This window comes from Phocoena phocoena, chromosome 10 (genome assembly GCF_963924675.1).
Source record: "Phocoena phocoena chromosome 10, mPhoPho1.1, whole genome shotgun sequence".
In the NCBI taxonomy this organism is placed as follows: Eukaryota; Metazoa; Chordata; class Mammalia; order Artiodactyla; family Phocoenidae; genus Phocoena; species Phocoena phocoena.
In genome coordinates, this window is record NC_089228.1 from 2,298,008 (window position 1) to 2,325,996 (window position 27,989).

General features: G+C 57.5%; 1 protein-coding gene across 3 annotated transcripts in view; it reads right to left on the reverse strand.

The window, feature by feature from the left end:
- Nucleotides 1-11,018: 11,018 nt before the first annotated feature.
- The window catches only part of IQSEC1 (IQ motif and Sec7 domain ArfGEF 1), a 327,675-nt gene continuing 310,704 nt past the window's right edge, over nucleotides 11,019-27,989 (reverse strand). For 2 of the 3 annotated variants that reach the window (XM_065885744.1, XM_065885745.1), the window contains 8 exons: nucleotides 25,612-25,751; nucleotides 25,167-25,196; nucleotides 24,053-24,178; nucleotides 23,131-23,230; nucleotides 20,729-20,890; nucleotides 19,701-19,877; nucleotides 14,280-14,329; nucleotides 12,627-13,166 (listed from right to left, as the gene is read on the reverse strand). In XM_065885744.1, the coding sequence (XP_065741816.1) occupies nucleotides 12,627-13,166; nucleotides 14,280-14,329; nucleotides 19,701-19,877; nucleotides 20,729-20,890; nucleotides 23,131-23,230; nucleotides 24,053-24,178; nucleotides 25,167-25,196; nucleotides 25,612-25,751 (1,325 nt within the window). Of the gene's footprint in view, nucleotides 11,064-12,626; nucleotides 13,167-14,279; nucleotides 14,330-19,700; nucleotides 19,878-20,728; nucleotides 20,891-23,130; nucleotides 23,231-24,052; nucleotides 24,179-25,166; nucleotides 25,197-25,611; nucleotides 25,752-27,989 lie in introns of those variants that run through there. The other variant, XM_065885746.1, reaches the window with a different exon arrangement.

The window sequence follows — 27,989 nt, forward strand, 5'->3', positions numbered from 1 at the left end:
CGCCCAATGTGGATGAGTAAGTACCTTCCCAGCTTGGATGCAAAGTCCGGTTAAGCGTATGAATCCAGCTTGTGAGATAAAGCAGACTTTCGTCACCAACACTTTTCCTGTGGAGAGCAGAGATGTTTTTTAAGAGAATAAATGCTCAACATACATCATAGCTGTATTACGCTAGCTCCTTATGGGTGTTAAAAAATGAGTTTAGCTTGAGTTCATGACATGCAAAATGGGTTTTAACCAGCAAAGTGAGAAGGAAGACCGTGGGGTAAAGGATGGTCTTCAGACCTGAGGTTGATGCAAAGGTATTTCCCCTTTCAAACCTCTCCCTCGTTATGGCTTTGATGCCAGATAAGGCTGACAGGATCTACCGGAGGAATACTATTGTGACCGAGCAGGACACTGTGGGGTCTTTCTAGAACAGGACCAACACCCATGTCCTCTGCCTGCCTTTTTTTGTCTGTAGAAAAACTTTAGTCGAAGAATGCATTTAATCAGAGAAGTGAAAAAATGCAGAAAGAAAAGCAAACAATCAAGCGAGACAAAATAGTAACAGTTTAGCCATTAACCAAAGTCAAGGACCTTTAGCTCCTCCTCAATGGCGATAGGTAATATTCTGACTCATGTCCTTTGAGCTGTTTTGCAGCTACTGAAACCCTCATCGGGTGGGAGAAGTTAACTGCCTGCTGCCCGCAAGCCCACAGACCCCAGACCAGCTGGAACCAGAAGGTTGATTATGCCGACTCCTGATTACCTCACCACCAACCAATCAGAAGGATATCTACGAACTGACCACGCCCCACAAACCCCTTCACTCACCTTGTCTTTATAAACCTTTCCCTGAAAGCCTTTTGGGACTTTGGGCCTTTTAGGCACTAGCTACCTGACTCTTTGCTTGGGGACTGCAATAAACGCTGCACTTTCCTTCACCCCAACCTGGTGTCAGCAGATCCTGCCCCACACAGAGGTCCTAGCCATTGTCATTACTGTCATTACCCTCAAGGGCAGCCCTCCTGAGGCTCCAAAGGCGTTCACTTCAATGACACTTCATCCAGTCATCACAGATGACGGCCGCTGCGTGCCTGGACGGCCAGCATCCTGTTTCTCACGGGATGCACTCAAGCCCAGGCCTCCCCACAAGTAGCTCCCAAATCCCCTCGTCATTGTGGGCCTACCTTCTCGTACCACTCACAGCACCAGTTTTGCATCTGTCAGAGTCCAGGGGACAGAAACCTCAGGGTAATTTGATCAGGGAAGGTTTAATACAAAGGCTTTTAAACGATTTAGGGGGGATTCAATACTAAGAAGGGATAGAAAAAGGATTCTCAAAAAAATACCCTTGAAAGAGACACACTGTGGGGCGTGGGCCCTTCCGAAGACCGCACTTCACGCCCATCGGAGCTCTGCTTGCAGCCGGCTGGGTGCCCTGGGCTCCGAAGGGCCTACAGTCACCAAGTCAAAGGCAGGCGGGGACCTCAGGCAGGAGCAGCAGGCAGGAAACCTCCCACCTGGGGTGGGCGAGGGGTGCTGAGGTTTCGGGCAGGGAACCGCTTCCTGGGTCGGCGAGCGCTAAAGCCTGGTCAGAGGCACACAGTGCCACAAAGTCAGCCGCCTACAGAACCTGGAAGAAAATCCTCCTCCGGCAGCGCCCCCCACGCACCCTCCATCAACGAAGCGACAAAGCGAAGCATCGTGCCAGGCAGCAGATGAGGTAGAGTCCAGTCTGGATCACAGAGCTGGGCCAGTGGGGTGCAGCGGGGCCAATATATTGGTAACACCGGAGTGACTGTGAGCGCAGAAATGCACACCGTGTGCTGCCTTCTGCGGAGGAAAGGCTGGGAAGGACTCTGTGCATCTCTGCTTAACTCTGTGAAAGGACACACGGGATGATCAACCTAGAAAGGAACACAAATGGTTACAGGGAGCCCCCAGGACGGAGATAAGGATGGGGAGAGCAGTGAGGTGACAATTTCTGAAAATAGCTTTGCTTTTTTTCCTTTTGTCCGTGCGGCTTGGACTGACGAAGGACTGAACCCGGGCCACGGCAGTGAGAGCGTGGAATCCTAACCACTAGACCACGAGGGAACTCCCCTGAAAACAGTTTCTTATGCGGTTTTGACTTTCAAACCGCGTGTCCAAAAAACAGAATTAAAAAAACAAAAAGCAAACCTTAACCGGTCTCACCATAGATCCACCATCACTAAGGACTAGCTGGTCCACTTCAGAGGTGGAAGGGCTTCCTGAAAACGCAGTTACCACACCCCCGGGGGGCAGCACCCTGAGAGGACAGGTTCTGTATTACAGGGTGCAGGCCACGCTTTGAGCCAGCGTCCACTGTGTGGTGATGTCACCCCCATGGTCAGCACACACAGGTGCAGAAACGACGGGCGGTGTGGCTCCTCTCACCATTACACCCAAGGGCCTGTGCACAGAGTTTTTACATCCCATCCCAGCAACTCTGAGCTCTGCGTGTTTGGAGGTCTTAGATCCTGGGCGCTGGTGGGGGGCGGGGGGCGGGTGGCGCTTCCACCGGAGGAAATGGAGCGATGGTCCTGCTCAGAGGGAAGTGGGACGGCCACCTGGCCCCTGGCCTCCCTGTTGCCCCCAAACCACCAGGAAGCAGTAGGGTTTACTCTACTGGCTGGATGGGTGGGTCCCAATGACCAAGGGGAGCGTGGGCTGTGGCCACACAGTGGGACAAGAAGGGTTATGTCTGCAACCCACGGGGTCCCCTGCGGCACCTCTTAGTACGTCCATGTGCAACAGCAACAGCTAACGCAAAACTACAGCAACCAAAACACGGAGGACGCTTGAAGACTCGGACCACTCGGGATGATGGTTTGACTCATTCCCCCAGACACGGAAGCCTGGCTGGGTCATGGAGTACGGCTGACCCCTTAATATCACGGGTTTGAACTGCGAGGGTCCACTCATATGCAGATATTTTTCAGTAGTAAATACTACACACAGGGTGGGGTGGGGAGGGTAAATTAGGAGGTCGGGATTAACACATACACACCACTGTACATAAAACAGATAATCAAAGGACCTGCTGTCCCAGGGCACTCTACTCAGTACTCTGTAAAGGCCTATATGGGAAAAGAACCTGAAAAAGAATGGATCTATGTATATGTATAACTGAATCACTGTGCTGTACACCGGAAACGAACACAACTTTGTAGGTCAACTATACTCCAATATAAAACAAAATTTAAATTAAAAAATTTAAAAATAAAAACAAACAAAATACTACAGTACAACACAGTCCGAGGTTGGTTGAAACCACAGATGTGGAGGGCCAACTATAAATTATAGGTGGATTAACCCCGACATTGTTTAACGGTCAACTGTATATTAGTTTACATTTATGCGACATTAGATGTTTGCTATTGCTTTATTCGCACTTCTGCTTTGGTTGTCTGTAGTTCTGTATTTACGCAAGCTTTATCAGGTTTAGAAAACGTTGCTAGAGTCACTTCATAAAAAAGAATTTGTTAAGTTTTCCTCCCATTGCTGTGATCTGAAACAGTTTAAGTAGCATTGAGATTATCTGAAATTCAAAAGTTTGCAAGAATTCCTCTATGAAAGCAACACGGACCTGGCAAGGTTGATTATTTTTTCTATTTCTCTTATGGGTATTTGTCTGTTTAAAATCTCTGTCTCTCCGGGGGTCAGTTTTGGCTAATTATCCATTTTGTCTAGGTTTTTCAGATTGATTTGCATAAAGTTGTTCAAAGTAGCATTGCTTTACATTTTTTCCTTCATTGTAATAGTTTCTTCCCTCCTATCATTTCTTATTCTGTGTGTTTGTGCTTTCTTTTCATCCTGATTTGGTTACCTGTAGGTTAGGCAACTTTACTTATCTGATTCTCTGACAGCACCTCGTTCGAATAGGGCACTTATTTTAGCGGCTCCTTTCTTTCCCTTCGTCACCAGGCCTCCGGGAACCTCCCGTTTCCAGGGTGCTTCCCTCTTCTCCGGAAGCGGGGCTTCTGCACCTCTGGTCTCAGAACTTTCTCAGTCTCTCCCCCTTGACTCTGAAGCGGCCAGTACTCTCACCCACCGGCCCTCACGTTTCCTCTGAGGGTCGGTCTGTCCTTATGGGTGTGAACCCTAGTTGATGACGTTTCCTCTATTCCGCGCAGTCCTCACCTGGATCTACATTCTGGTGTGAGATTCCCTGGCAACTCTGCTAGTCCAAGATGTTTGTTTTCCCACTGACCTCTCATTGAGATTTGTGATCTTTGGTCTTTTTTGGTTACACTGTAGGTCTGGGCTATAGGTGGTTTTGTTTGTTCTTTTTCTGAACAGTTCTCAGGATGTGGGAAGAGATTCCGATTTAGGTGGCCTCCATTACCCCCTGGTGGGTTTTTTTTTTTTTTTTTTTGCGGTATGCGGGCCTTTCACTGTTGTGGCCCCTCCCGTTGCGGAGCACAGGCTCCGGACGTGCAGGCTCAGCGGCCATGGCTCACGGGCCCAGCCACTCCGCGGCATGTGGGATCCTCCCGGACCAGGGCACGAACCCGTGTCCCCTGCATCGGCAGGCGGACTCCCAACCGCTGCACCACCAGGGAAGCCCTCTCCCGCTGGTGTTTTTATTTTAGAATGTTTTATTCCCTATTAACCCCGCGGAAGATGACACCTGAAGATCTTTAGTCCCCATCTTTCAGATTTAGATGGGACTTTTTCCATATAGGACACCGGTCACGTCGTGGAGGTGCAGGTGGACCGTGGTCAGAAGTGATAGAAAGGGGAGAGGGCAGTTCCCTAAAAGGGCCTTAGAAGTCTCAAAGTACACGTCAGAGATGGGGAAAGCATCCTTCACGACACACCTGCGTCGGCAGCCGGTACATCTTTACTGCAGACCCACTCAGTGCTGAAAGGTGAGGTGGGTTCCCGCGCGAGGGGAGAGCAGAATGAATACACCCAAGGAGAGGCTTCTCAGGTGACGCCGTGGCTGACCTGGGCCACCAAAGTGGTGTCACTGTTCATCCCAGGAGCTGTGGCCTAAAGTCAGACTCAGGGGTGCCCCACTCCCCCAGGCCCCAGTCCCTACCAGAGTCACCAAATCTGCTCAGAAACTCTATGATTTCCAACCATCTGTTCCTTATTCACCAAAACAACACTATCTGATGGCAAGCACATCAGAGGCCACCCATACGATGGGCCAGTGCGCAAACGTCATCGACTGTGGCATCTTCTATAACATCAGGATATATTAAGGAAAAAAGGAAATACAATTTACACATACAAACTTCAACTAAGCGGGATGCCGCAGAACACAACAGAGTTCCACCGTTTGGGAAACGTGGCACAGACTATCTTTCGGAGACTTACAACAAATGTCATCTTTCTAAGAGGCTCCCGAAACAGAGCAGGACCCTATGGTCCTTGCCCCCCATGTCCTCAGCCTGAGTCTTGTCTGTAGAAAAACTTTAGCCAAAGAGTAAGTTTAATCAGAGAAGTGAGAAAATGCAGAAACAGAGGAAAACCGTCAAAGGAGACCAAATAACAATAGTTTAGTCATTAAACGAAGTCAAGGACCTTTAGCTCCTCCTCAAGGGTTATAGATAATATCCTGAGCCATATCCTGCGAGCTGTCTTATAGACACTGAAACCTCCACCAGGTGGAAGAAGTGAACTACATGATGACCAGACCACAGTCATGACACAAGCTGTCACAGTTCCTGGAACTGGCCTCAAAGAAATGGGAACAAACCGACCCTGGAACTGAAGACTAATTGTACTTAAAACAGTCAAGATGATGCTGACCAGACCACTGCAGGACCGATCTCAAGACGACGGTCAGAGCTGACTGTGCTGTTTCTGCCTGGAGCCCCCTCCCTCTGTCTATAAAAGCTCTTCTCCACTGATTGTCACGGGGGAGGGAGTTGACCTGTGGACAGGCGTCTGTCCCCCACCGCCCCCTCCCATGCTGGCCTCCGAAATAAAGCAAACTTTCCTTTCCACTAACCTTGCCTCTTTATTGTCTTTTGAGCTCCGGGCAGCCGGATCCCACTTTTGGTAACACTCTGAGACGTCCTGCAGGACAGAGACAGTTTAACTCTGATCAGACCTGGCGTCTCCTAGATGGCTTCCACCGTGAAACTCTTTCTTCACGAGGGGCACCGAATAACACTTACAGACTGTTTGGGACACACATCAAAGATCCGAACTAATAAAGTTACCATAAAAAAAAAAAAATCTGAACTAGGTAACCGAGAAACATGCCCGAAGACAGGGTGGGAAGGAGGGAGACTAAACGCTCAATTATAACTGTTTTGGGGTGGTGGGATTGTGGGTGATTTTTCCCCCTGCTTGTTATGAATCTATTCTTTCCAAATCCTCTGAATGTTAAAAACATATTTGATGAAGTTAGAACACAGTGATTAAAAGCCTCCAGCCATCGCCCAAATTATTCCTTGAATTAACAAGGAAGCGGCAGGACCCAGTCTTTCCCTGCCTCTGGCTTGTGCCGCTTCCCTAGGTCTCTGATCTCACCGTGAACCACCAAAGTGCATTGTGCATTTCAGCACTAAGTCTCCTTCTTCGGGCGTTGGTACTCATCTATTCACTCAGCGAACACTGGCTGAAGCCCTCTGTGCCACGTGTTAGGATTGCAGCCGTGCAAGGACCTGACCTTGTTGACGCTTTGGCAACGGAACAGTCACGTCACTGAATACACAAGTATGCAAACGCATTGCAGAGAGCTGAAATTTGATGCAGGAAATAGAAGCTAACTCAACAAAGACGCAAGGAAGAGCATCCTACCTTCGGGGAATGGCCAGGGTCATACTTGCACAGGCCCGGAGGCAGGGGGAACACGGCTTCCCTGGGCGTCTGAAGGGCTAGCGTGGCTGGAATGAAAGGGGACAGCGAGGGTCAAGGGCCAGAACATGCAGGCCTCACACAGCCCACGTCAAGCGTCTTCTGTTATTTTCTTTTTAATGGCTTCAAGCAGGCAGCATCTTAAAAAGACCCTTCTGGTGCCAGTGGAGAACGGGGTCGAGGGACCCACCGTGGAGATCAGGAGCCCAGGTACCGACCGGGTGACAGACAGACAACGGCCTGACGGCAGGTGAGAGATGTGAAGAGGCACAGGTAGATTCAAGAACACACAGGAGGTAAAAATCAAGAGGGCTAGGGACTTCCCCGGTGGTCCAGTGGCTGGGACTCTGCGCTCCCAACGCAGGGGGCCCGGGTTTGATCCCTGGTCGGGGAACTAGATCCCGCATGCACGCCGCAACTAAAGATCCCACATGCTGCAACGAAGACCAGGCGCAGCCAAATAAATAAATATTATTTTTAAAAAAAGCAAAAGGGCTTGGTGACAGCACAGACTTGGGGAGTCAGGGAAAGGACAGGTGTTCCAGAACAATTCCTAAATTCTAACTTACACCCCTCACAGGAATGCTATTCATCAATGCAGGGGGCCCAGGGAGGCCCCAGCTCCACCTTGTGTGTCCATGTGCGACCATGGATTTGGTCCTCCTGGAGAGAGCTGCTACTGAAAGATCCAAGGGATGTGGGTATTGGGAGCAGAGGTCTGGGCTGGAGATTCGGATTTGGGAATCTCTATAGGAAAACAGAAAGCCAGCCAAAGCTGTGGGCTTGTGTGACGTTGCCGAGAAGTAGGAAGAAAGGAAGAGGGCTTTCTGCGTCCCTGAGTCCAACACGTCATGGCTCCGGGAGGGGTGTCAGCCTGCAAAGGAGACACAGGAGGAGCTCCCCACCCCCTCCCCTGGAGAGGAAGGAGAGAGTGTGCGACCAAAGACACCACATGTTTCACGAAGGGACGTGTGAACAGCGTCGAAAGCTTTGAGAGGTCAAATAAAACGTGGGCTAAAGGACACGGTCAGTGAGCAGGAAACAGTCTCGGAGAAGTTTCACTGTGTCACCTGCATCCCCAGCTAGATTCCCGGTGGCAGGCGCGGCAGAGCACCAAGCGAACAACTGTCCATCGGTTTGGGAGGCTGACGATCTACACACCCTCAGATCAGCCAGTGGTTCTGCTGTGACCCCGGCCCCCTTCCAACCACCAATTCGTTTTCGGATGCATCTTGACGGGAGCAGTCCTGTGCTGGCCACCGGACACACAGAAGGGGACCACATGCACCCTTTGCCCCAGGAGCTCGCGGTCTGCTGGGGAGACAAACCCGAAACCCAGAGGACGGTCGCACCGCAGCACTGGCTGAGCGGCTCGGGTGCCCCGAGCGGCAGGTGTCAGCAGCCCCGTGTGGGGTGGCATCGCGCGCTGAAGCAGACCCAAGTATTCCCAGAATTCCGGGAACCGGCTCCCCTCCCTCGGAGGCCCCCGAGGGCTTGGGAGAGGGACGGCCTCCCCGCTGCAGAGACCTGAGACCGTCTTCCCACAGGGACCCACTTCTCTGTAAAGGGTGGGCCACAGCCCATTATGGCCGCTGACGTCAACCTCTTCGTGTTTCCCACAAACTAGGTCTACCAGTCTTACTTGGTTTTATGACACGTACTGAAACTTTTAAGGGGTATTCTCTGGAACTGAATCCGGCTCGAGGAAAGGAGAAACAGGACAAGCCAATCACGTTCCCACAGAACGCCTGCTCTCGGCAGCATCAGAATTCCTTCCCTGGCTTCCATATCACGTGATGGGGTCCGGGCCCTTGGGTGCTTCTCTGCCCCCACCAGTCGCTCCCAGCCCACCTGCACACTTTATGTCCACCTCCTGTCTCTTTCTAACTCAACGAAAGCACAAAATTTTGTCCAAAGTTGCTAGAAATGATAAATACCTCTGAAATCTTCTACGAGTGCCTACGTCGTGTCGTGTACCTTTCTCTTAAGCCGTCCATCAGCATCCTCAAGTTAACGTCTTCCCGGAAAGCCGGAGCCCACAGCAGTCACGACAAGGGATGGGCCACCCTGTCACCTGGAGATCTCTGTGTGTGGCCAACAGGGAAGCTGCTGGACTTCCCAGAAAAAGAAAGAACTCGAGGGTTTTGAAGCATTTATTTGATTTCTCCAAATGATCACAGCTATGGTTTTACATCAGTAGAGTCTGTTACTACTTACACACAGAACGCATAGGAAAACAAAAGCACTTCTTTCCTCCCCAAAGTTACATCGTGGGTGCCGGGCTTCCTGCGAGCGAGGTGGCCCTTGAGGTCTGAAGAGCCCGCATTCAAGACCTGGTTCTAAGCGTGTGAAACGACTCGAGGTGAACGACAGCGCCCTAGAGGAGATGGTCCCACACACGACCTTGGCATGACCGCAGGCGGGTCACACGGTGACGCCCCCCCACCCCCCCTCGCTGTGCCCATTCACCACCCTCACCTCACGCCGATTCGTTCCGCAACCCGCTTCCTGGATTACTGTCGTTGTATTGAAAATACTTACAAAAGGACTCGTTTTTCAGGCAGGAAGGGTGATGGTATTTTACAACGGACTGTAAGATGCATGCTTACCTGTAGCGACACAGCCTCGAACGGTGCTGAGCCAACACCTAGGGTCATGTTTAACATCTGCTGTCTTTTCAGCTCATCTTAAAGGAAACCAAGAGGTTTCCGCTGCATGCAGTGTGAGATGGAAAAATCGCTCTACACAGGATGACCGAGGATGTTTTTAAGCAAGATGTGCACATCATATTAGGATGAACTTTATTTTTACATTGTTGTGCAATCCATTCATCAACTTAAAAAGAAAAAACAAACATGATTTAATCGTTGTCCCAGAAAAGATGTCTGTGATGGTACCAACTGCTTTCTCTAAGGGTCACCTGCTGAAATAATTTGTGACTTGAGCAAAATGCCCCACGTGTTATCTTGACAGTGAGAAAGGATGACACACATCCCGGTGATGCTCAGCCTCCCACCTCCTGTGCCAGGACGTGAACCACAGGTGCCCACAGCTGCAACCCTGGGACGGGCTGGGATCCCGAGAGCGCAGTCTCAAGAAAGCTACATGGGGCCACAAGCTTTCCAGGAGCATCTGCTTCCCAAACGAGTTCGGGGCAGCCTGGCTCCAGACTCCTCCAGGGAACAGTGTATCTTTTGGGAACACTTATTCCATGACAAGTTTGGAAACGAAACACAAAGACTGATGAAACCTCACTGACCAGAAGCCAATCCAGCAGAAAGTTGGGAACACAGGGAAAGACTCCCCCCACTTTAGGGACCCAGCCCGGTGACAGTCTGGAGGTGGGGGTCCCGAGTGGCCTGCAGAGAGAGGGCACCCTTCCCACCGGCTCTACCCAGCTTGGCTCTGTTTCCATCAGTGACTGCCCTTCGGGAAGGGCGACCTGGTGTCAATCAGCCTGCCTGCATCTTTTCTGGGACAACCTGGAGTTTACAGTTAGATCCTACGATTGGTACAGAGGGTGAAGAAAAGCTGACATACTTAATATGTTATCACTTTACTTCAACTATTCGTCAACAGTAACACTGAGAGAGTTTGCAAATACACAGAACACAAAGTGTGGCCTCGTGCCTGACGCCAGAGGACATGCAGTACAATTCGATTGTTCCTTGTCATCACAACGCCCTTTAAACCACAAGACAGAGAACGCCTCGGGAGCGGGACTCTGGAGGGAAACCAAGGAGTTTCGGGGTCCGCGGAACCGGGGAGCCTCCCACCAGCCCGGCCTGGACCAAATCAGACACGCCCGTGCTTTTCGTTTCCCTCTTTCTGAGCAGATGAGAGAGAAGGATGACACGGGCGGGAAGATAAAGGCGGGCAGATTAAAGTCACACTTCTTTCCAAAAAGGAAAAAAAAAAAACCAAAAAAGCTAAACTCTAGATTGCTGTACTTGCTCTCTATGGAGATTAACAAAGTGCTCGGTTTGCAGATTTGCTGGTTTGGTGACCTGGATGATGCGACAAAGGGGGCGGTGGGCGGGCAGAGCCCCGGCCGCCGCCAGGGTGGGCCCCCCTCCGTCGTCCCGCTGCCGCCTGTCCAGAGCCCCGCGCCCGTGGAGTCCCGCGCCAGCTTCGCCCTTTCTGGAAGAGCTCCCTGCCCGGCAGGCGCCGGGGGCGATCCTCGGGTCCACGGCTTAGGAGCACAGCACTGGCTGCTGCAGTGGCTCGAAGGGCTGAAACTACAAAGTACGGCCCGTGGGTGACTCAGGCACAGAACCAGGCGCGTGCGGCGCCAGCCCCGGGGGAGCGGATGGTGTCACCACAACATGGAAGCGACAAGAGCACAGCGGAGAGTCATGTGATGCCCCGGCAGCCGCCTGACCGTGAGGAGGTGGCGGGGCCGCGCTGGCGGGGCCGGGCACTCGTCGGCTGGGGTCAGATGGGCCACGGCGATGACACGGGGGTCGTGCTAGCACACGGCCACATGGAATCACGATGACCACGGCCACCACTCAGAAAACAAAACGGGAAACACACACACCGCCCTGGGTTGCTAAACGCTAAGAGAAGCCTTCGGGTTCCGGGGCGTCTGCCTGCTGCGGTTGCAAACAGGATGAGGGAGCTATGGTGCTGGGGACACAGGATGAGTTGGTCGTTTTCGTGTTGGAGATGAATACCTCGGCCGTGTATGGGGCCCCCCGCAGAGGGCTCTGAATGAGTGTGCATTAAATCAAATGCATACAGAAGAAACATGGATCATGGAAATTCACAGTTATTGCAGCCATTAAAGTGTCTAAGAATCTGTAACCAATAGTCCAAGGCAACCAGTTCTTAACTAGCTGTCTCGAGTTGCTACTGTAGAGTTTACTGCACTTTATCTATTTGCTTACCTGAAATAACAGAGCAGTTATAATACTGATTACTTATGTTAGTCTTCTGTTAATAAAATAAGGATTTATACAAAGCAATATCGGACTTTTAAAACAGTTAGATGCTACGTTACTTGGCACAGTTAGTAATGATCGTGTAAAGATTTCCGCCAGTCCTAGGGGGGCTTCTCTTCTTTTTATGAAAATACGGAAGAATATGAATTTTGTCCCTAGCATTTAAGTTTTTGGTCTACCCTCTCACACGTTTGTCTAAGGTACTGTCTTCCTATCAGGTAAGTGGAGCTCCTTGTAAAGTCTATATTGCTAATTTCGTGGACTGAAACGTTTGCCTTTCACACACAAATACTACCTATACAGTATATATATATATATATTTATATATTTATATATTTATATTATATAAAGTTTACTTACGTATTTTCATCAACCATATCAGGTCTACTTAATTTTTGCCCATTGTCAATAAAAGAGCAATAATGCAGCAAGTTTTGGGTTTTTTGTTTGGTTCTGTCTCTGGTTTTTTGTGTCGTCTCTTCTTTTCCTAGGCTGGGTTCTCATCTGCGTGTATAGTGAGGGAGCAGAGAGCTGAGGGCTGCAGGTGGGGGGACAGGGCGGGGAGCTCTACATCTACTTGGCCGGCGGCACTGTTTCAGGGCTGATGGTGGCCGAGGCCCACCTCCCGGGCTGAGGTGGATGGAGCCCGGGGCGCCACCGCTAAATGAAACTGGGGGCGGGGGTGGGGGTGTTCCCTGTGACACAAGCCCCGGGGCTTGGGGGGCTCCGTCCGGGCCGGGAGCAGACGGGGAGGTGGAAACAGAAAGTGCCCTGGGTCTGGTCTGGGGCTGCCACCCCTGGGCGCGCCTGTGTGGTGTGCACTTGTTCTGAGGGGCCCGGGACCCCCGCCCAGGCTGTCTACACAATCGTGCTGATGCCGCTGGGTTTGGCCTTGCTGCTGGGGAGGGGTGGCGGGGCAGGGGGCTGCCCGTGGTGGTGCACGGCATGGCCCACGTGGCCCGGGTGGCCGACGTGGGCCGAGGGCAGCGGCGGGTGGCTGTGCGCGTGGGCCCCGTAGGCGGGCTGCCCCCCATGGGGGCCGTGGTGGTACTGGTGTGCGTGCTGGATGTGCTGGGGCGGGTGGTAGTGGTGGTGGTGATGGTAGGGGGGCGGGTTCTGCTGGAGGGGGCAGTACTGGCCGTGATGCCCGTGCACTGGTGCCTGCAAGGGGCCTTCCGTGGGCCCCTGGGGGTGGCCGGGCGAGGGATGAGGCGGGTGGGGGGGCGGCTGGGGAGGGGCTGGGGGCAAGTGGGCCTGGGGAGGGGGCTTCCCTCTCTTACTCCCAAATAAGGAGCCCAGGAGGGAGGAGGAGTTGGGCATGGCCTGGTGTGGGCGAGATGGACAGTCTCGTGTTGATGTAGCTCTCCGGCGCATGTGAGGACTGCTAATGATGGACCCCTAAAAAGGAAATTCATAGAAACCAAAATTAAAAGAGCTTAGAGCACTTACATCAGAATGATTCTTAAGAAATGTCAAAAAAAAGTTCGCCCACTGACTGCTAAGCCTTAGTTCAACTCGCTAGCCGCAGAGGCCGGGCCGTGTGAGGCTGGGCTCAGGCGCCACCTCCAGACACTGCCGTGCAGGTCGGCTGGGGGGGCCAGGAGGGGGCCTTCGGGGAGAAAGGTTGGGGGGGGGGACGCAGCCGCTGCGGGTCAAAGTTGACCTCTGCTCTTGGCCTGATGAGCACCCTGTTGCCGGAGGCGGCCGGAGCTTTGAGATCAGAACCGTGTGTCTGCAGGTGTGTGCTGGCTGGGGCGGGGCAGGCTAGCTGCGTGCAGGGGAAGGGCCGGTCCTGCCGCCTCCTGCCCTAAGCTCTCCTGGGTCCTCTCAACGTCCAGGGGCGTGTGCTCTGTCTGTGCCGGTCCCGAGGTTTCTGGGGAGGTGGTGAGGGGGACAGGAGGGGCTGGGCACCGCCTAGGCATTTCACTGCAGCTACCTACTGCAAACCAAACACGGAAAAGGAAGGAAACAGAAAGGTCTGCAAGCTGAGGTTAGATGTGAACAGGGATATCGAGATGGCTGGAGGATGAATGAAATCTCATGAAATCCACACTGAATTCCTCTCGCTCTCATGGCTCTCCTCCCCCGAGCTAGCTGAGCAATTCCGTGGTGCCCTGACTGCAGACACACAGCAATCGAACCTCCAGGAAGGAAGCGATGGGGATGGCGGAGCATGGAAGTCCCGAGGTGGCAGAACCCGACAGCGAGGGGGCGGGGGAGGGTGCCCGGCGGCCGCCGCCTCCGGCCCAGGATGAGTGGGAAGCCGGGGTGTCAACCATGCTCGGGACCGCGGGGATGGGTTAGGCGGACACTAAACCACAACATCCACACCCACCCCCTCCGTTGCAGCGCAAACAAGCGGTGAGGGGCATGGGAACGCCAGGCGGGCGGCATGCGCGGACGAGGCAGGCGGGGTGTCTGAGCCTCTGTGCAGAAGGGGAGGAGGAGCAAAACAAAAAGACACCAGGAGGCGACACACGACAGCCAGCTGGACGGGGGCTTCCGACTTACTTCCACATTGCTCTCTAGCGATCCCGCACTGCTGCGACGCCCTCGCTTCCCTGCCCAGAACATGCAATACCACAGGTTAGACGCGACACGGGGCGGGGCGCTGCCGCCGGATGGCCCGGGGGAGCCGGTGGCAGGGCAGTAATGAGTTAACAAGACAATGGGGTTCTTCAAAAGCAAAAAAAAAAAAAAAAAATCTTTTTCAACCAGCCCAACTTTAACCCCCTCTCCGGGACCAGGAGCCTGGGGGGAGGGGCCTCCGGGGGGCTGGGGCGGGCACACAGGCCCGGCTGACCCCGAGCTCCAGGGGGCCTCAGCCGCCTACCCGCGGGGACGGGCAAGGGCAGCTTCTCCCACAGCTAAGACGAGCTAAGCGTGGTCCTGCCCGGCCTGACCTTCGGTGGATTTCACATACGTATGTATGGACATACGCACGCACACGCACACACGTCTGCCTCCCCGGCTGCTGGTGGGCCTGACGGTTAGGAGACTAAACTCCACATCCTCTTTCTCCTGGTGGAGCAGAGGGGCCGCACCCTGGGGCCATGTTTGGTTTGTGCAGTGTCTGGCCAGGGACAGGGATGCTGGGACTTCCTCCCAGCCCAGGGCCTGGAGTCCTCTGTGGGCATGGCCCACTGGGACGCCACACACGTTCTCCAGTCGTGAGCCCTCACTGCCAACGCCTCTGTGTCCCCCGCACATGGCACGTAGCAGGCATGCAACCTGTGTTGGCTGTGCCAGAGGAGACTGAGTCTTCCTCTTGGTTCTGGACGTCCAGCGCCTGCCCTGGCCCCCGCAGGTCCCCCGGACATTTTTCTCCAGGCATTTCTGCAGGACACCGAGGCTGAGGCAGAGAAGGGGCTCCGAGACGTTCTTCCAGCTTCCACCTGTGCAGGCCTGGCCAAGCCCCACAGTGCAGAACAGGTGTCCCTCTGTCCACACCAGGAGGAGACGGAAGCTCTGGCCGATGGACTGACTGGCTCAGTCCCCACAGTGAGCAGGTTCACCTGAGGCGGGAAATCTTGGCCACGCTGCCTTCTGAGCTGGACCCGGGCTGGACCCAGGAGCCTGGAAGATGTAAGCTGCTGCCTCGTGCCGCCCTGTGGCCCACATCCCGGACCCGCGCTGGGTGGAGAGGGTGTGTCTGGATCCTTCCGGCCTCATGGTGGCAGCTGCGCGTGCCTGGGACAGGCCCTCGGGCCTGGGATCACAACGGCAGGCTCAGGGGAGCTCCGGTGACTTTGCCTTGCCTGCTGACCCCCAAACCTGAGTTCCAGCTGGGAGCCTGGGGTCCACTGAGGGCCGTGCTGGACCCTGGTCTCAGAGCCCACTCGGAACTGCGCCACACACTGGATGAGGCTGCTGAAGACCACGGACCACCGGGCGGGAACTGGCCCCTCGTTCCCAGCTGAAAATGACCCTTCCCTTCCTCCTCTTTCCGCCGGTATGAGAAGAGGGGTGACCTTTCCTTCCTGCCTTCGGTCCCAACGCGGTGGCCCGGGGACATGCAACAGAATTAGAGTCCAGCCTCCAGAAGGGGGGCTCTGCAGCTGGAGGGGTGACCCTACCTGGCACGCCGTCCACTCTTTGCCTCAGTTTCCACATCTGTCCACTAGGCATGGCCCCCGCTCCCTGGGATGGCTATGCTCAGACCTCTGCTGTCCTTGGGGTGTCTCAATCTGCACTCTAGCCCCTATAAGGCTGGGGACACTCCTCTGACTAAGAACCAGGGACAGAGAGGGAAGACAGAGGCCCCGCTGGGCTAGCAGCGCGCTCCAGCCGGCCTGCTTCTCCCGACAGGACTGGGCCAGGCCTGGGGCTGGGGGCTGTGGCTTCATATGCTGCCCCCGCTGGAGCTGAACAGGCCCCCCTCCTGCCCACCGTGGGCCAAGACTCAGGAGAGCTCTAACTTGGATGTCTTGGAGTGATTCTGAGTTTCTCAGACTTCACCTTTTCAACTTCTGAACTCAGCAGGAGATACGGGACGTCCCTGCAGGAGTCCTCTGCACTCCAGTCCCAGGCACACCCATGGACACCTGCCCACGGCAGACGCACGTGTGGGTGTTTGCACACCTGCATACCACCTACTGACGGAGGAGGAGCCGGGCCAGCTGCTCCCACTCACGTATCCCCACCACTCCTTCCTTGCCTGCCCTGTTTGGGGGTCCCCCCAACCATCTCCGGATCCTGCACAAGCCTCAGGTGAGCCCTGCCCCAGCTGGTGCCTCTCAAGGGCCAGAGCAGGCCCTGCCAGCCTGGCCACGGACAGCTTGGGAGCCACATCCAGACGGGGCGCCCAGTGCGGCTCGTCCCAGCATTCCTGGCTTCTCAGCGTTGGGACAGCAGGCAGACAGGGCTCTGCCCGAGGCCTCGCACCACGGCCCTAGCAACGCTGAGGGTGACAACAGCCAGCACGGGGCCAGGCCCCACCCCCAACGCTCTGTGGGTATTGACTCTCACAGATTCTGGAGGGCAGCGCTAGTCCCACCTGCATCTGGGGAACCCAGGCCCAGAGGTGTAACTCGACCAGGGCCTGGAGCCAAAGACCCCGGAATCGGCGTGCTGCATGGCCCTCTGATGGGCTCTGCTTGGGAGGCCACCCCGAGCGTGGCCCCCACCCCAAGAGAGGCAGCCGCTGGCCCACTGGCTGCTACACGTGTGGAGCACCCATCGTGGGACAGCAGGGGCTGCTTTGGAAACTGGTCGCCAGGAGCCGCCAGCTCTTCCCCAACAGGTGCAGGACGTGGCAGTCTTCCAGTTGTGCCCCGGGTAACGACAGCAGACCCCGCGGGCCCGGGAGATGTCCTCTCCGTGGGGACTGGTGTTGGGCAGCTCGGCTGGTGAGGGGCTGGGGGCCTCGGGGTCCATGGACAGTGTCCACTGTGACGTGACTGATCTGCGGCAGGAGCTAAGGCTCAGCAGTCGCACCTGTGTCAGAGGTCCTTGTGGGTCCTTGATCTCAGGCTGGCAGGGCTCTGGTGCCACTGAGGCGAGCAGGGGGCCCAGGTGAAGGAACACCACGTGGAGACAGGGGGCGAGGCCTCGCAACTCAGCAGGGGGGCCGGGCTGGGGGCCAGGCACACCCCCCCCCCCCCCCACCTCTAGGAAAGTCTGCCGCCCCTCTCTTCCTGGGCCGTCAAACCACGACTGCCTCCCAGATCCCAGAGGCTCGTGCCGGGCCGAGGGCACATCCCCGGGTGCTGTCTCCTGGATGGATGTGTGGTCGCAGGTCTGGGGCAGCTGCTCTGGGAGCGATGACAAGCCGGCTGCTGGGCGTCACTGTCCCGAGGGGAGAGGCTGGCCCTGAGCCTCACCTCTTCCCGACAAGCCCATCTCGGCCGGGGCACGGCGGGTGCGGGAGAGCTTCGCCCCGACCCAGTCCAGCACATAGGGGCACGTCTCCAGCACGTTCCGGCAGGCAGCTGGCATTGGCCCGTCTTCCTCTGGAGGTCGCAGGGGGGCTGTCCCAGCCTGGGGCTTTGGCGGTCATCAGGGCTCAAACACCCACCTTACCGCCCCTCTCACCTTTGGTGCTGGGAGCGCTTTCCCGGGGATTCTCTTCACGGTGGTTTAGGACCTGAGAGGACTCGCTGCCTGGAATCCTTCTCGGCTCAGAATCCCCAAACAAAAATGGCAACGGTAACGATAAACAGAAATCAGCCAGACCTCGGGGCTCCGCCCTTCACATGGCCATGCGCCCGGGCACGCGGCTCTGTCTGGCCCCTAAGCAGACAGTGGATGGCTGAGGCCACTGCTACCCGAGGGGGCTGGGCAGGACCCGGAGAGGCCAGAACCTGCCCCACTGCACAAACTCAAACACAGGCCCTGGGCCCCCAGCCTGCAGAGGCCCCGAGCAGTCTGGTTACGATTAGCTGGGAGTAACAAGCCACGGGGAAAACCAGTGGTTCTCAACCACAGCAATTCTGCCAACCAGGGGTGGTATTTCTCCCCAAGGGCACCTGGCAATTTGGGGGGACATTACTGGTTGTCATGACTGGGGGGTGTTACTGGCATCTAGTGGGCAGAGGCCAGGGATGCTACTAAGCGTCCTGCACAGAGCAGTCCCCACAGCCAGGAATGATCTGGCACAAGATGTCAGCAGAGCCGGGGTTGAGAAGCCCTGCTTGACTCTCACGCTGGCCATGCAATTCGGATTTTCACTATGGAAAAAAAAAATGACAAGACAGAAACAAAGAAAAAAACCCAACTCAAAACAAAAAAAAAGAAAAAAAATTCTGGGAAATGAATAAGCTGAAGGGAGGGATGGGGTCATCAGCAGCTTCTCTACGGGGCCCAGAGCTGGTCAAGCGGTGATGCCTGAGGCCGGGGGCGTGGGCGAGGCCCTGGTGGGGAGGGGTCCGCTGGGCCCTGGAGAGGAGGAGGCCGGTCTCAGCCTGAGAGGGTCTTCACCAGCAGAGCCGCGGTTACGTCAGGCTCCTGCGTCTGGGACAGCTGGGGCCTCGGGGTGGTAGCCTGGGGTCCTGGCACAGCCACGTGCCCCCGTGTCGGGCTCCCTCCGCTCCGCCGCAGCCCCTGAGCTTCCTCATGGGAGAAGCTGCCTGGCTAGATACGCCTAGTGGGGGGCTGAAGAGCCGCCGGCGTGCATCCCCTCACCCCGTGGCTCCTGGCTCCTCCGACCGACAGCGCTGGCAGGCAAAGCAGGCTGCAGCAGCGCTCCCCTCCCCGCCCCCTCCCCCAGCCGAGGTCAGGCAGGGCCGCCAGCAGAAGCTCCCTGCTCACTGATGCTCCACGCACGGCCCCCGCCCCAGGAAACCTGGGCGGCTCGAGGGGTGCTGCTTGCTTGCACGCACGCTAAGAGGCTGGCAGCGAATCAGACACACACAGAAACAAAGAAACAGCAACGAGAATCACGTTTCCGCCAGGGCTTTCCCCTGACGTCCCAGGGCCAGGTGTGGCCGCGTCTCTGGGCTGGACAGAGGCTCGGGTTTCCCAGGAAGGGAGACCTCTGTGGGGAAAGCAAGACCTGGGACAGTGGGAGACGGGCTCCCAGACACAGCAGCAAGGGCTTCACTCCATCTCATTCATCAGCATGAAGCACAGGGACGGGGCAGCAGAGTACAGGGGACACACCCACCAGCGGGGCCCGACGCACTCTGCGTGAGAGCAAACCTCAGAAAACGAATAAGAGAATAAGACCAATAAGCAAGGGAGACCAGGGGTAACCTCCCGGCTGTCCTGCCTGTGACCGTTCGGCCCCGTTTCCTTTGGCTTTGGGGGACACCCTCTCCGCGTGGCCACATGCTGCTGTGGTTTGGGGACGGCCACCCAAGTGAGCTCCGTCCGAGCCCCTCCACTGTCCGAGCCTCCAACACAGCCCCTTCCGGCCGACGCAAGCCCCGCCGGCCACGGGCGGCCGAGTCCCGCGTGCGCTGGGTAGGGGGCGGCCCTGGGCCCGGCTCTTACCCGCTTCTGAGAGGTCGCGCAGGGAGCTGCTGAGGGCACTGCGCTTGAGGCCCTCGCCGCTGGCGTAGCTGTCATCCAGGCAGGCCCGACTCAGTGTCCCGCCGCCCGGCTCCTTTTTGAGGCTGGAGCACTGGGACATGCTGGGCCGCACGACGCCCTTCTGTTTCTCGAGCTCCGCTGGAACAGAGCCCGAGGGGCCCAGTGAGGGGAGGATGGCCCCCAGCCAAGGGTGGCTTGGAGAGGGCAAGGGGCTGGGCACCCCCCGGAGGGCAACGCAGACGACTCGGGGGGCCCTCTGCTTAGGGTGGCACCGGGCTGAGCCGCCACCTCCTTCCAGGGGGCAAGTGAGGGGCAAGGTCGTCTGGGAAAGGGCAGGAGCGACGGCACCTGTGACCAAAGGGGCTGAAAGGAGACCCCGGAAAGGAGGCTGGAGAGGCCAGAGTGCCCGAGGTCTGCAGGAAGGTCAGTCACTTTCCTAGGAGGTGGATTTGCCCACGTCTGGAGAGGAGTTAACGCGGCCTGGCTGTGGATGGAGGCCAGGGGTGGGGGCACCCATGTACCTCCAGGAATGAGGCTTAGAGCCAGGAGAAGCGGGGGTATCCTCGGCTTTAATGAAAGCCAGGGGATGGCCCTAGCCCTGAGCCCTCCGGGTGGTCGGGTGCAGAAGACACAAATACCAACAACCACGCTCAAGTACAAAGGGCTCAGGTCCAGGGCTCTGGGCACGGGGCGACCATGGCTCCGAGAGGCCCCCTCAGGGCACACGATGTAATTCCCCGGGCAGGACAGGCCTGGGCCTTGGAAGCCCGGCTCCCACCCAGGGACCCCTGCCCACCCCTCCTTCCTCTGTGCCGCCTCCCGTGCCCTGGGCAGGTGGGCTGCCTGGTCACGTGGCCGTGGGAAGGCCAGAAGAGGCCGAGGGCGTCTCACCTCTGGGCTTACAGAGTCACTGCAGCCTGGCCTCTCACCACTGTCTTGGCCCCCAGATGGGAGGCCACGCCTGCACCCTGCAGGCCCCCGTGACTTACTCTCTATCCTGTGCTTTTCCATCTCCTGCACCTCCGCGATGGACTCCCGCAGGTCATCAGTGAACTTCTTCCGGTCTTGAGGATTGGGAGCGTTAAAGTTTATTAGCACTTTGATGTCTGCTCCGGGGACGGCGGATGTCAGCCGGATGCCGTTGGGGTAGTCTGCAGAAGGGGAGGAGAGTGCGGGCCTCAGGGCGGGCCCTGCCACCTCCCTTCTGGCTGGCAAAGGACCAGCGGGTCTCCATGCAGCCGGGGTGTGGGGGCACGCTGAGGCCAGGCTCCCAGAGGACGCATCCCTCCAGGGAGGAGAGGCTTCATGGTGCAGCCCGGAGGGACCGCCAGGCAGTCTCCGTCTCCTGACCTGGGTCTGTGTTTGCTCCGTGTTCAAGTCGAGGGCAGATCCGACTGATCTGAGGCAAAGCCAGGGCCCTCGTTCTTCCCCACCGGAAGGGCGTGGAGCCTGGACTCCTTAGGTCAGGATCCTTGGTCACTCGGCCAGGCGCCAAGCCTGGGAGGAGGGGGAGGTGGTGTCCCCGCTGGGGGACAGTCTTATCCAGTCACTTCGGACACTTCTGTCCTCTCCCGACTGGTCTCCAGGCCACCAGCTCCCTTGGGGTACACTGTGGGCACCCCACACCCAACAGAGCCTTCTGCTCAGACCTGCCCGGTGCCTCCTCCGTGCTCGCTCTCGGGGTCTCTGGGGCTTTGGCGTACTGGCAGCCTCTCTCCTCAGTGGGAATCGAGCATCCACCACTGAGTGTATGAAGGTTCTAGGCCCAAACACCAATCCCACCACGGTTCAGACCTGGGTCAGGGAGGGGACCTCAAACGCCTAGAGGCCTGTGTGGGTTTCCTCAATGCAGGAAGCGGGCAGGGTAAGACTGCGGCTGCTGACCCTGTGGAGGGTGTGCGGCCCGCTACTGCCCGCCATCCACCCAAACCTAGCTTTACAAGACGAGCCACGGATACCCGAGCCTTATGGGAAGATGTTAGTATGAGCTCAACGAATTTAAAATAAAGCTCAAACATAACATAACTGAGCTGCGACCGACCAGGGGCTGCCAGCTTGAGACCCCGGGTGCGAGGCATGTCCTACAGAAGGTCGGGGTCGGCTCTCACTAGCACTGCCTCCAGGGCGGAGGGCTGAGCCCTGGGAACCTGAAAGCCGTCTGGGCGCGGCCTCTGCCTAAGGACTCAGTCTGCCCAGGCCGCTGCTGTGTGGTCACTACCACCGCCACCCTTCCAAGAGGGGCCTGTCGGTCAGGACGGTGCGCATGGCACCAGCCTCCCTGGTGCTGCCTGGGAGAAATCAAGGCAAGGCCGCCCTTCCGGCCTGGGGTGGAGCGATGGCGGGCTCTGCATCCTGAGCTCCTCATAGGCGTGTGAGAAAAGAGGAGGAGCTGGCAGGTCCAGTCCCGTTTAGCACAGAGAAGCCCTCAGGCACTGTGTTCTGGGATGGCCCAGCCACGGGTCCCTGGCACGTTTCAGCCTGCAGAGGCAAGGCGGACGGGACAGAACCGCAGGACCTTGCTGCTGGACACGCCCCGACGCTCCATTGTGGCGGCCCTTCCCTTGGCTCCTCCGGAACATGGGGGGCAGCAGGACGTCCCCCACCCCACCCCACCCCAGGAGCACTGGCTCAGCCTGCAGTTCGAGGTCCTCCGACAGGGAGGGGACAGAGAGGGAGAGAGGAAAAGGGAAGGGCGTGGGTGGCGGGAAGGAACAAGCCCGAAAGGACCCGTCAGCGGGGTTGCAGGGGCAGCCAGCTCCCCTCCAGGATCCCCAGGCCCAGGACCCACTCACACCCAAAGGCCTGAACAAGCACCGCCCCTGGGCCACGGGCTGTCCTGGCCTTTATGTGAATGGCCTCATCTCATCCTGAGGCAGGCACTACCATCACCCCATCGATGGACCAAGGGAACCGGGCCAGAGAGGTCCAACAGCCAGAACACATGGCGCTGAAACCTGAGCGGACGGACCGGGGCTCTGCTCGTGACCTCTGCCTGCAGTCTCTCCGGCACGACCCTCACCTGATTGTTTGGCCATATCTGTATATCACCTGTGCCATTCACTCGATGTTTTCCTATCAACATTTTATCGCTCTGCACTAAATTTAAAAATCTTATCACCTGCAAGAAGTAACGGTAAAAGTAAACCCGATGAGTCCTACATACAATGATACTGAATTCTCCCTGGTTACCCCCAGCCAACAACCTGCCCTCTGTTAGGAAAGTGGGAATTAGAACACCGGAAAGGCCACCCTGGGGTCGTCCCTGATGGAGCCAGGAGGAAGAAGAGGGGACGGCGGAGGAGAGCTGCCTCGCTACACGGATGGACCAAGTGAGGCCACCTCCTGCCACGGGGTGCAGACCATGTGCGGACGGGCCCAGGGACTCACTCACACTGGTTCTCGAAGAGTAGGACCTGCATGCCGTACAGGGAGAAGGACTGTCGGAAGCTGTACGTCACAGAGTTCTTCTTCTTCTGGAAGATCTTGGTGACCTGGGGGCAGCCAGAGACAGAGGCTGAGCCACTGGGCCCGAGCGGCCGGGAGCAGCCCTGGGCGCTCAGGACTCTAAGTGGGCCCTCAGTTCGAGTTCTCCTGTGTGAGGACCCTCCTGCGGTTCCAAGGTCAGGAGGCCCGCGGGGCGGGGGAGGGCCGATACAGGGACAGACACTCACGCCCGACATCCCCATGCACGGCCCAAAGGCACCGTGAAACCCTCTGAGAGATGAGTTCTACAGAGAAGGACACTGAGGCCAGAGATCTGAAACGATCTGCTCAAGGTCAGGAACTCTGAAAGGACTTGAACCTACACATCTAGATTCCAGCCTCAGGAACCCGAGAAGAGCAGCTGGTCCTCAATCAGGTGGGGAAAGGGGATAGGGTCTCGGGCAAGAAGGGGGCCTGCAGGAGGCAAGAGCTCCAAAGGGCAGGCTCCCTGCTCCCTGCGGGAACATCTACATCTGTGCTACCTGTTTTGGGGCAAGAGCTCAACTTCCCTTTGGGGAGCCCACCTCTGCCACATTCAGCCCATTAGTCCTGGGGCTGAGACCCGGGCCAGCGAGACAGCACCGCCCCCGCCTGGCCCCAGGGACGGGTTTGGGCAGCAGCGAGACCTCTGCTCAGTCTCGGGAAGAGGATTCCCCGGGCGGCCGAGGGGACAGGATTAGGCCCGGACCTGCGGAGGCTGACTCTCCCTTCCTGGATGAGCCTGACTGAGGTGGGAGCCCGGGCAGCCGACACTGGGCGCAGCCGGGGCCACTCTCCCAAGCCGTTCTGGGGTCTGCACACCCAGCCCCTCACCCGTGGGGACCACGTACCACCAGGAGGTCATTGAACAGGAAGATTTCTCGCTGGTGCAGCCCAAGCTTCTGGGGCTTATTTGGGTCTGGAACCTCGAAGAGCCGGCAGTAGCAGACCAGGCGCCGGTGCGGCAGCGAGAGCACCTGTGTGGAGGGGCGGCGTCAGCTCCACGCACCCTCGGGGACGAGGGACTCCCCTACCCTGCCCTCCCTCGGGCCTCCGGAGGCCCCTGCTCCAGGGAGACCGCCTTCCGACTCCTCTCAGCACTGAGCTCGTGGAGCCCCCGCCATGAACCACGCGTATCTTCTGAGCTCCCAAAGCACCTGTCGTGTGCGCCCCGAGCCACACACATAGGAGGCTGCAGAGCCCGGGCTTCCCCGCCCCCAGGCCCTCCCTCCTGAAGGCTCTCAGCCCCGACAGCTGGGTCTGGAGGAGCCCTGCAGGGTCCCGAGCCGGCAGTCACCACCTCGAGGGGCTGCTCCCTGCCCTCTGCACACGCGGCCGTGGGCACACATGGCCCTACGTGGGGCTGCTCTCCAGGCCCGAGCTCAGCAACCCACAGATGAGAGGGAGGGGACGCGGGCCCAGCCTGGTGCCCTCAGGGGGCAGCGCTGTCCGTAGCAGAGTGTGAGAAAGGAGGGCAGGACGCAGGGCTGGGGAGGTGGGTGAGGGCAGGTCACGGGCGTGCCGGGGGTCTCAGGCCTTCTGCAGGGGCAGCTGACCCGGCTGCCAGGGTGGGGTAAGGAGCAGACCACATGACGGCCAGCAGGCACAATACTGCCAGCCCTGGCGGCGAAAGGGACCCGAGAGGCACAGCGTGGGCTGGGTGGAGAGGGGGAGGCCTCAACGCCACACCAAGGTCATCTGTTCAGGTACAGGGTCTCGGGGCCGAGGGACAAGTGGGATCTCCGAGCTCAACCGGGCCCAGACAAGACGGGAGGGGACCACCTGCTCTGGGCCTGACAGTACAACCCTCCCGCGTGCTCTCAGAGATCTGAAGTGGAGATAACTGTGAAAATCAAATTTCCTATGGCTCTGGAAATTAACTCATGCAGCCAGAACTGTGGGTCTGGGAGCTGCAAGCTGCGGGGGAGTGGGGATCACGGAAGGCGGAAGCCGAGGGGAACTCACACAGCCGAGCCCGTGGTGCAGGGATCCAATCTACAGGGGGAAGCAGTGAACAAACAAGAAGAGATGTTAATGTTCCAAATACACATCTGGGCCCTGACAGAGACTCCGGGGTGACACCCCACCCACAGCGCCTCCCAGGGCGCCCCCAGTGGGCTCTGACAGAGAGCCCAGGCCGCCAGGGAGCCACTGCACAGCCCTGGCCATTGGTTTATTAAGAGCCTCAGATTCTCGTCAAAGAGGACCCAGAGAGAAGGGCTGTGACTCCCTTAAAAAGCCCCAAACCTGACATAATCCACCAACCCCACCTGGAAGGGAACAGGTTCCAAAGGCACTGCAGCTACTGGCCGAAGCCGAGCCAGCAGGGCAGCCTGGGGTCGCGGGGCGGGTGGGTCTTGGGCACCCCGGGCCTCGCGCGGCACCCCCCATGGGGACGGAGACCACCTACCGGCTTCTTCCCCACGATGAGCTTCTCCACCTTCTGCACCTGCGACACATGGTCCTCATTGGTCTCCAGCTCCCGCTTCCGGATCCGCTCGTAGATCCCGATCAGCATCTCCCGGGGGATGTCCTCCCCGTCGTCCACGCCTGGTAGGGGACAGCGGCAGGGCTCACCCCAAGGCACCGGCTTCTAAACCAAATCCGGACAGCGGTCCCCCTGCCAGTCCCCAGCTGAATCAAAGGCCTCCAGACCCACCGCAGCCGGCCCTGCCCCGTCCACCACACGTGTGCTCGGAGCCCCCGCACCAGGGATCAGGCTGGCACTGCCCCCGGATGAGTGTGGAGGGGCCTGTGCCACCTTGCAGCCACGCCCAGGGGGCTCAGCACACACAGCCCCACTCAATCCCGGCCGCCGCCCCGTGGCGCGGGCACCACAGTCCCCATTGCACCGACGGGCTGGCGGGGGCCTGGGGATGGGGCTGGGGTGCAGGGAGGCTGTGCGGATGGGGCTGCCCGGCCCGCATCCTCACTTTGTCCCTTGTCGGCCTGACTCATGGTCTCTCTGAGCTACGAGTCCTCTCCTCAGTGACACAGGCCACCAAGAGCACGGTGACTTTACAGGGACCAGGGCAGCTCACGGGGCCACCCTCACACCCCCGACACGAGAGCTCAGGGGGTCTGAGTGGCTGCTGTCCCAGTTCTGGGACTTGAAGCCGGTTCGCTCTGACAACAAGCTTGCGCCCTTTCTGCTGAACGGCCCCAAAAGTGCTGTCAGGAAGTCCCAGCCCCGCTCACGCCAGAGACGCGAAGCCCCCCCCTCCCTCAGTGTGCAGGCTGCTGGCGGTACGTGAGGCAGTGGGACCGCTCAAGCCCTCTGGTGGGCTGTCCGGCACCACCTGCCAGTCAGAAATTCAAACACCCTTGGGCCCACTGAGTGGATCTGGGGGATTTGTCCTGTGGGGCGTGACATTCAACGCAGCGCTGCTTCCAAATCGCAGAAAACGGGAGCTAACCCATTTGCACACTCACAGGGGACTGGCTAGGTGGTCCGCATACGAGGACTCCTGGGACAGGGATTACTGTACGCCCGCAGGAACGAGGAAGGCCACGGCAAGCCTTGGCAACAGCCCTTAGATTTACCGAACCAAAGAGTGAGGCGCCGAGCGGAAGAGGGTCAAACCAGCCGTGCACATTTGTACCGGCTCCCACGAGAAGCTCTGTGTGGCACAGCAGGGACTCAAAGCCGATGACCTCCAGGGATGGGAAGGGCCCTGCCGTGCACCTTTTATGCTTTCTGGCTTTTTTCTAATTGGCTATTTTTTCAGAGCAGTTCTAAGGTCATAGCAAAATTCAGGGGAAAGCACAGAGAGCTCCCATATACCCCCAGCTCCCCGACAATCAGCGCCCCGACCAGAACGCTGCCTTCGTTACAACTGAAGAACCTACCCAGGCACCAGAGTCCACGGTTCACATGAGGGTTCACTCTTGGTGTTGTCCACCCTATGGGTCTGGACATATGGACGAGGCCACGTGTCTGCCATTATAATACCGTACAGAATTTTCACTGCCCTAAAACCCCCTCTGTGCTTCTCCTTTTCATCCCTCCCCCACGACCACCGGCAACCACTGGTCTCTTGACTGTCTCCACAGCTTCGCCTCCTGTAGAATGGGGCGCAGCTGGAATCAGGGTGCAGGCTTTCAGATAGGTTGCTTTCACTTAGTGATGTTCCTTTAAGGTTCCCCCGTGCCTTTTCATGACTTGGTAGCTCATTTCTTTCCAGTGCTGAATAATATCCCACTGTCTGGATGGACCAAGGTTTACCCATTCATCTACGGAAGGACAGCTTGGTTGCGTCCTAGTTTTGCTGAATACGAATAAAGCTGCTATAAACATCCGTGTGCAGGTTTCTGTGTGGACGTAAGTTTTCAGCTCATTTGGGTAAATTCCAAGGAGGGCAACTGCTGGCTCATGTTACTTCCTGGTTTTTGAACTATGTGAGGATAGGACCCATTCAAAATATACATTTAAAAAATCTGAAGGCAAATAGCAATAAAAGCAAAATACCGCTTGCCTGGCTTCCAGGTTCCTCCCCTGCCTATCCCTGAACTCCCGGAGGCCCCCCGCCTGCTGCTGGACCCGGCCGGCACACTGAGCGATTCCAGAGAAAATGTGTGTCCGGTGCATGTTGGGGCAGGGGGCACTCTCTAAAAAGAACAAGCTGGGACGTGTGCTCAGTGCAGAGTGCCGACCTGGCTTTGGGAGGCCAGCATCCTGCCTCCTCTGACACACACTTGCTGTGTGACCTTGGGCAAGTCCCCTCCCTCTCTGAACCTTCTGAAGCTCAAGGAAGATGGGGCAGAGAACGCTAGAGTCCCTGGCTTGAA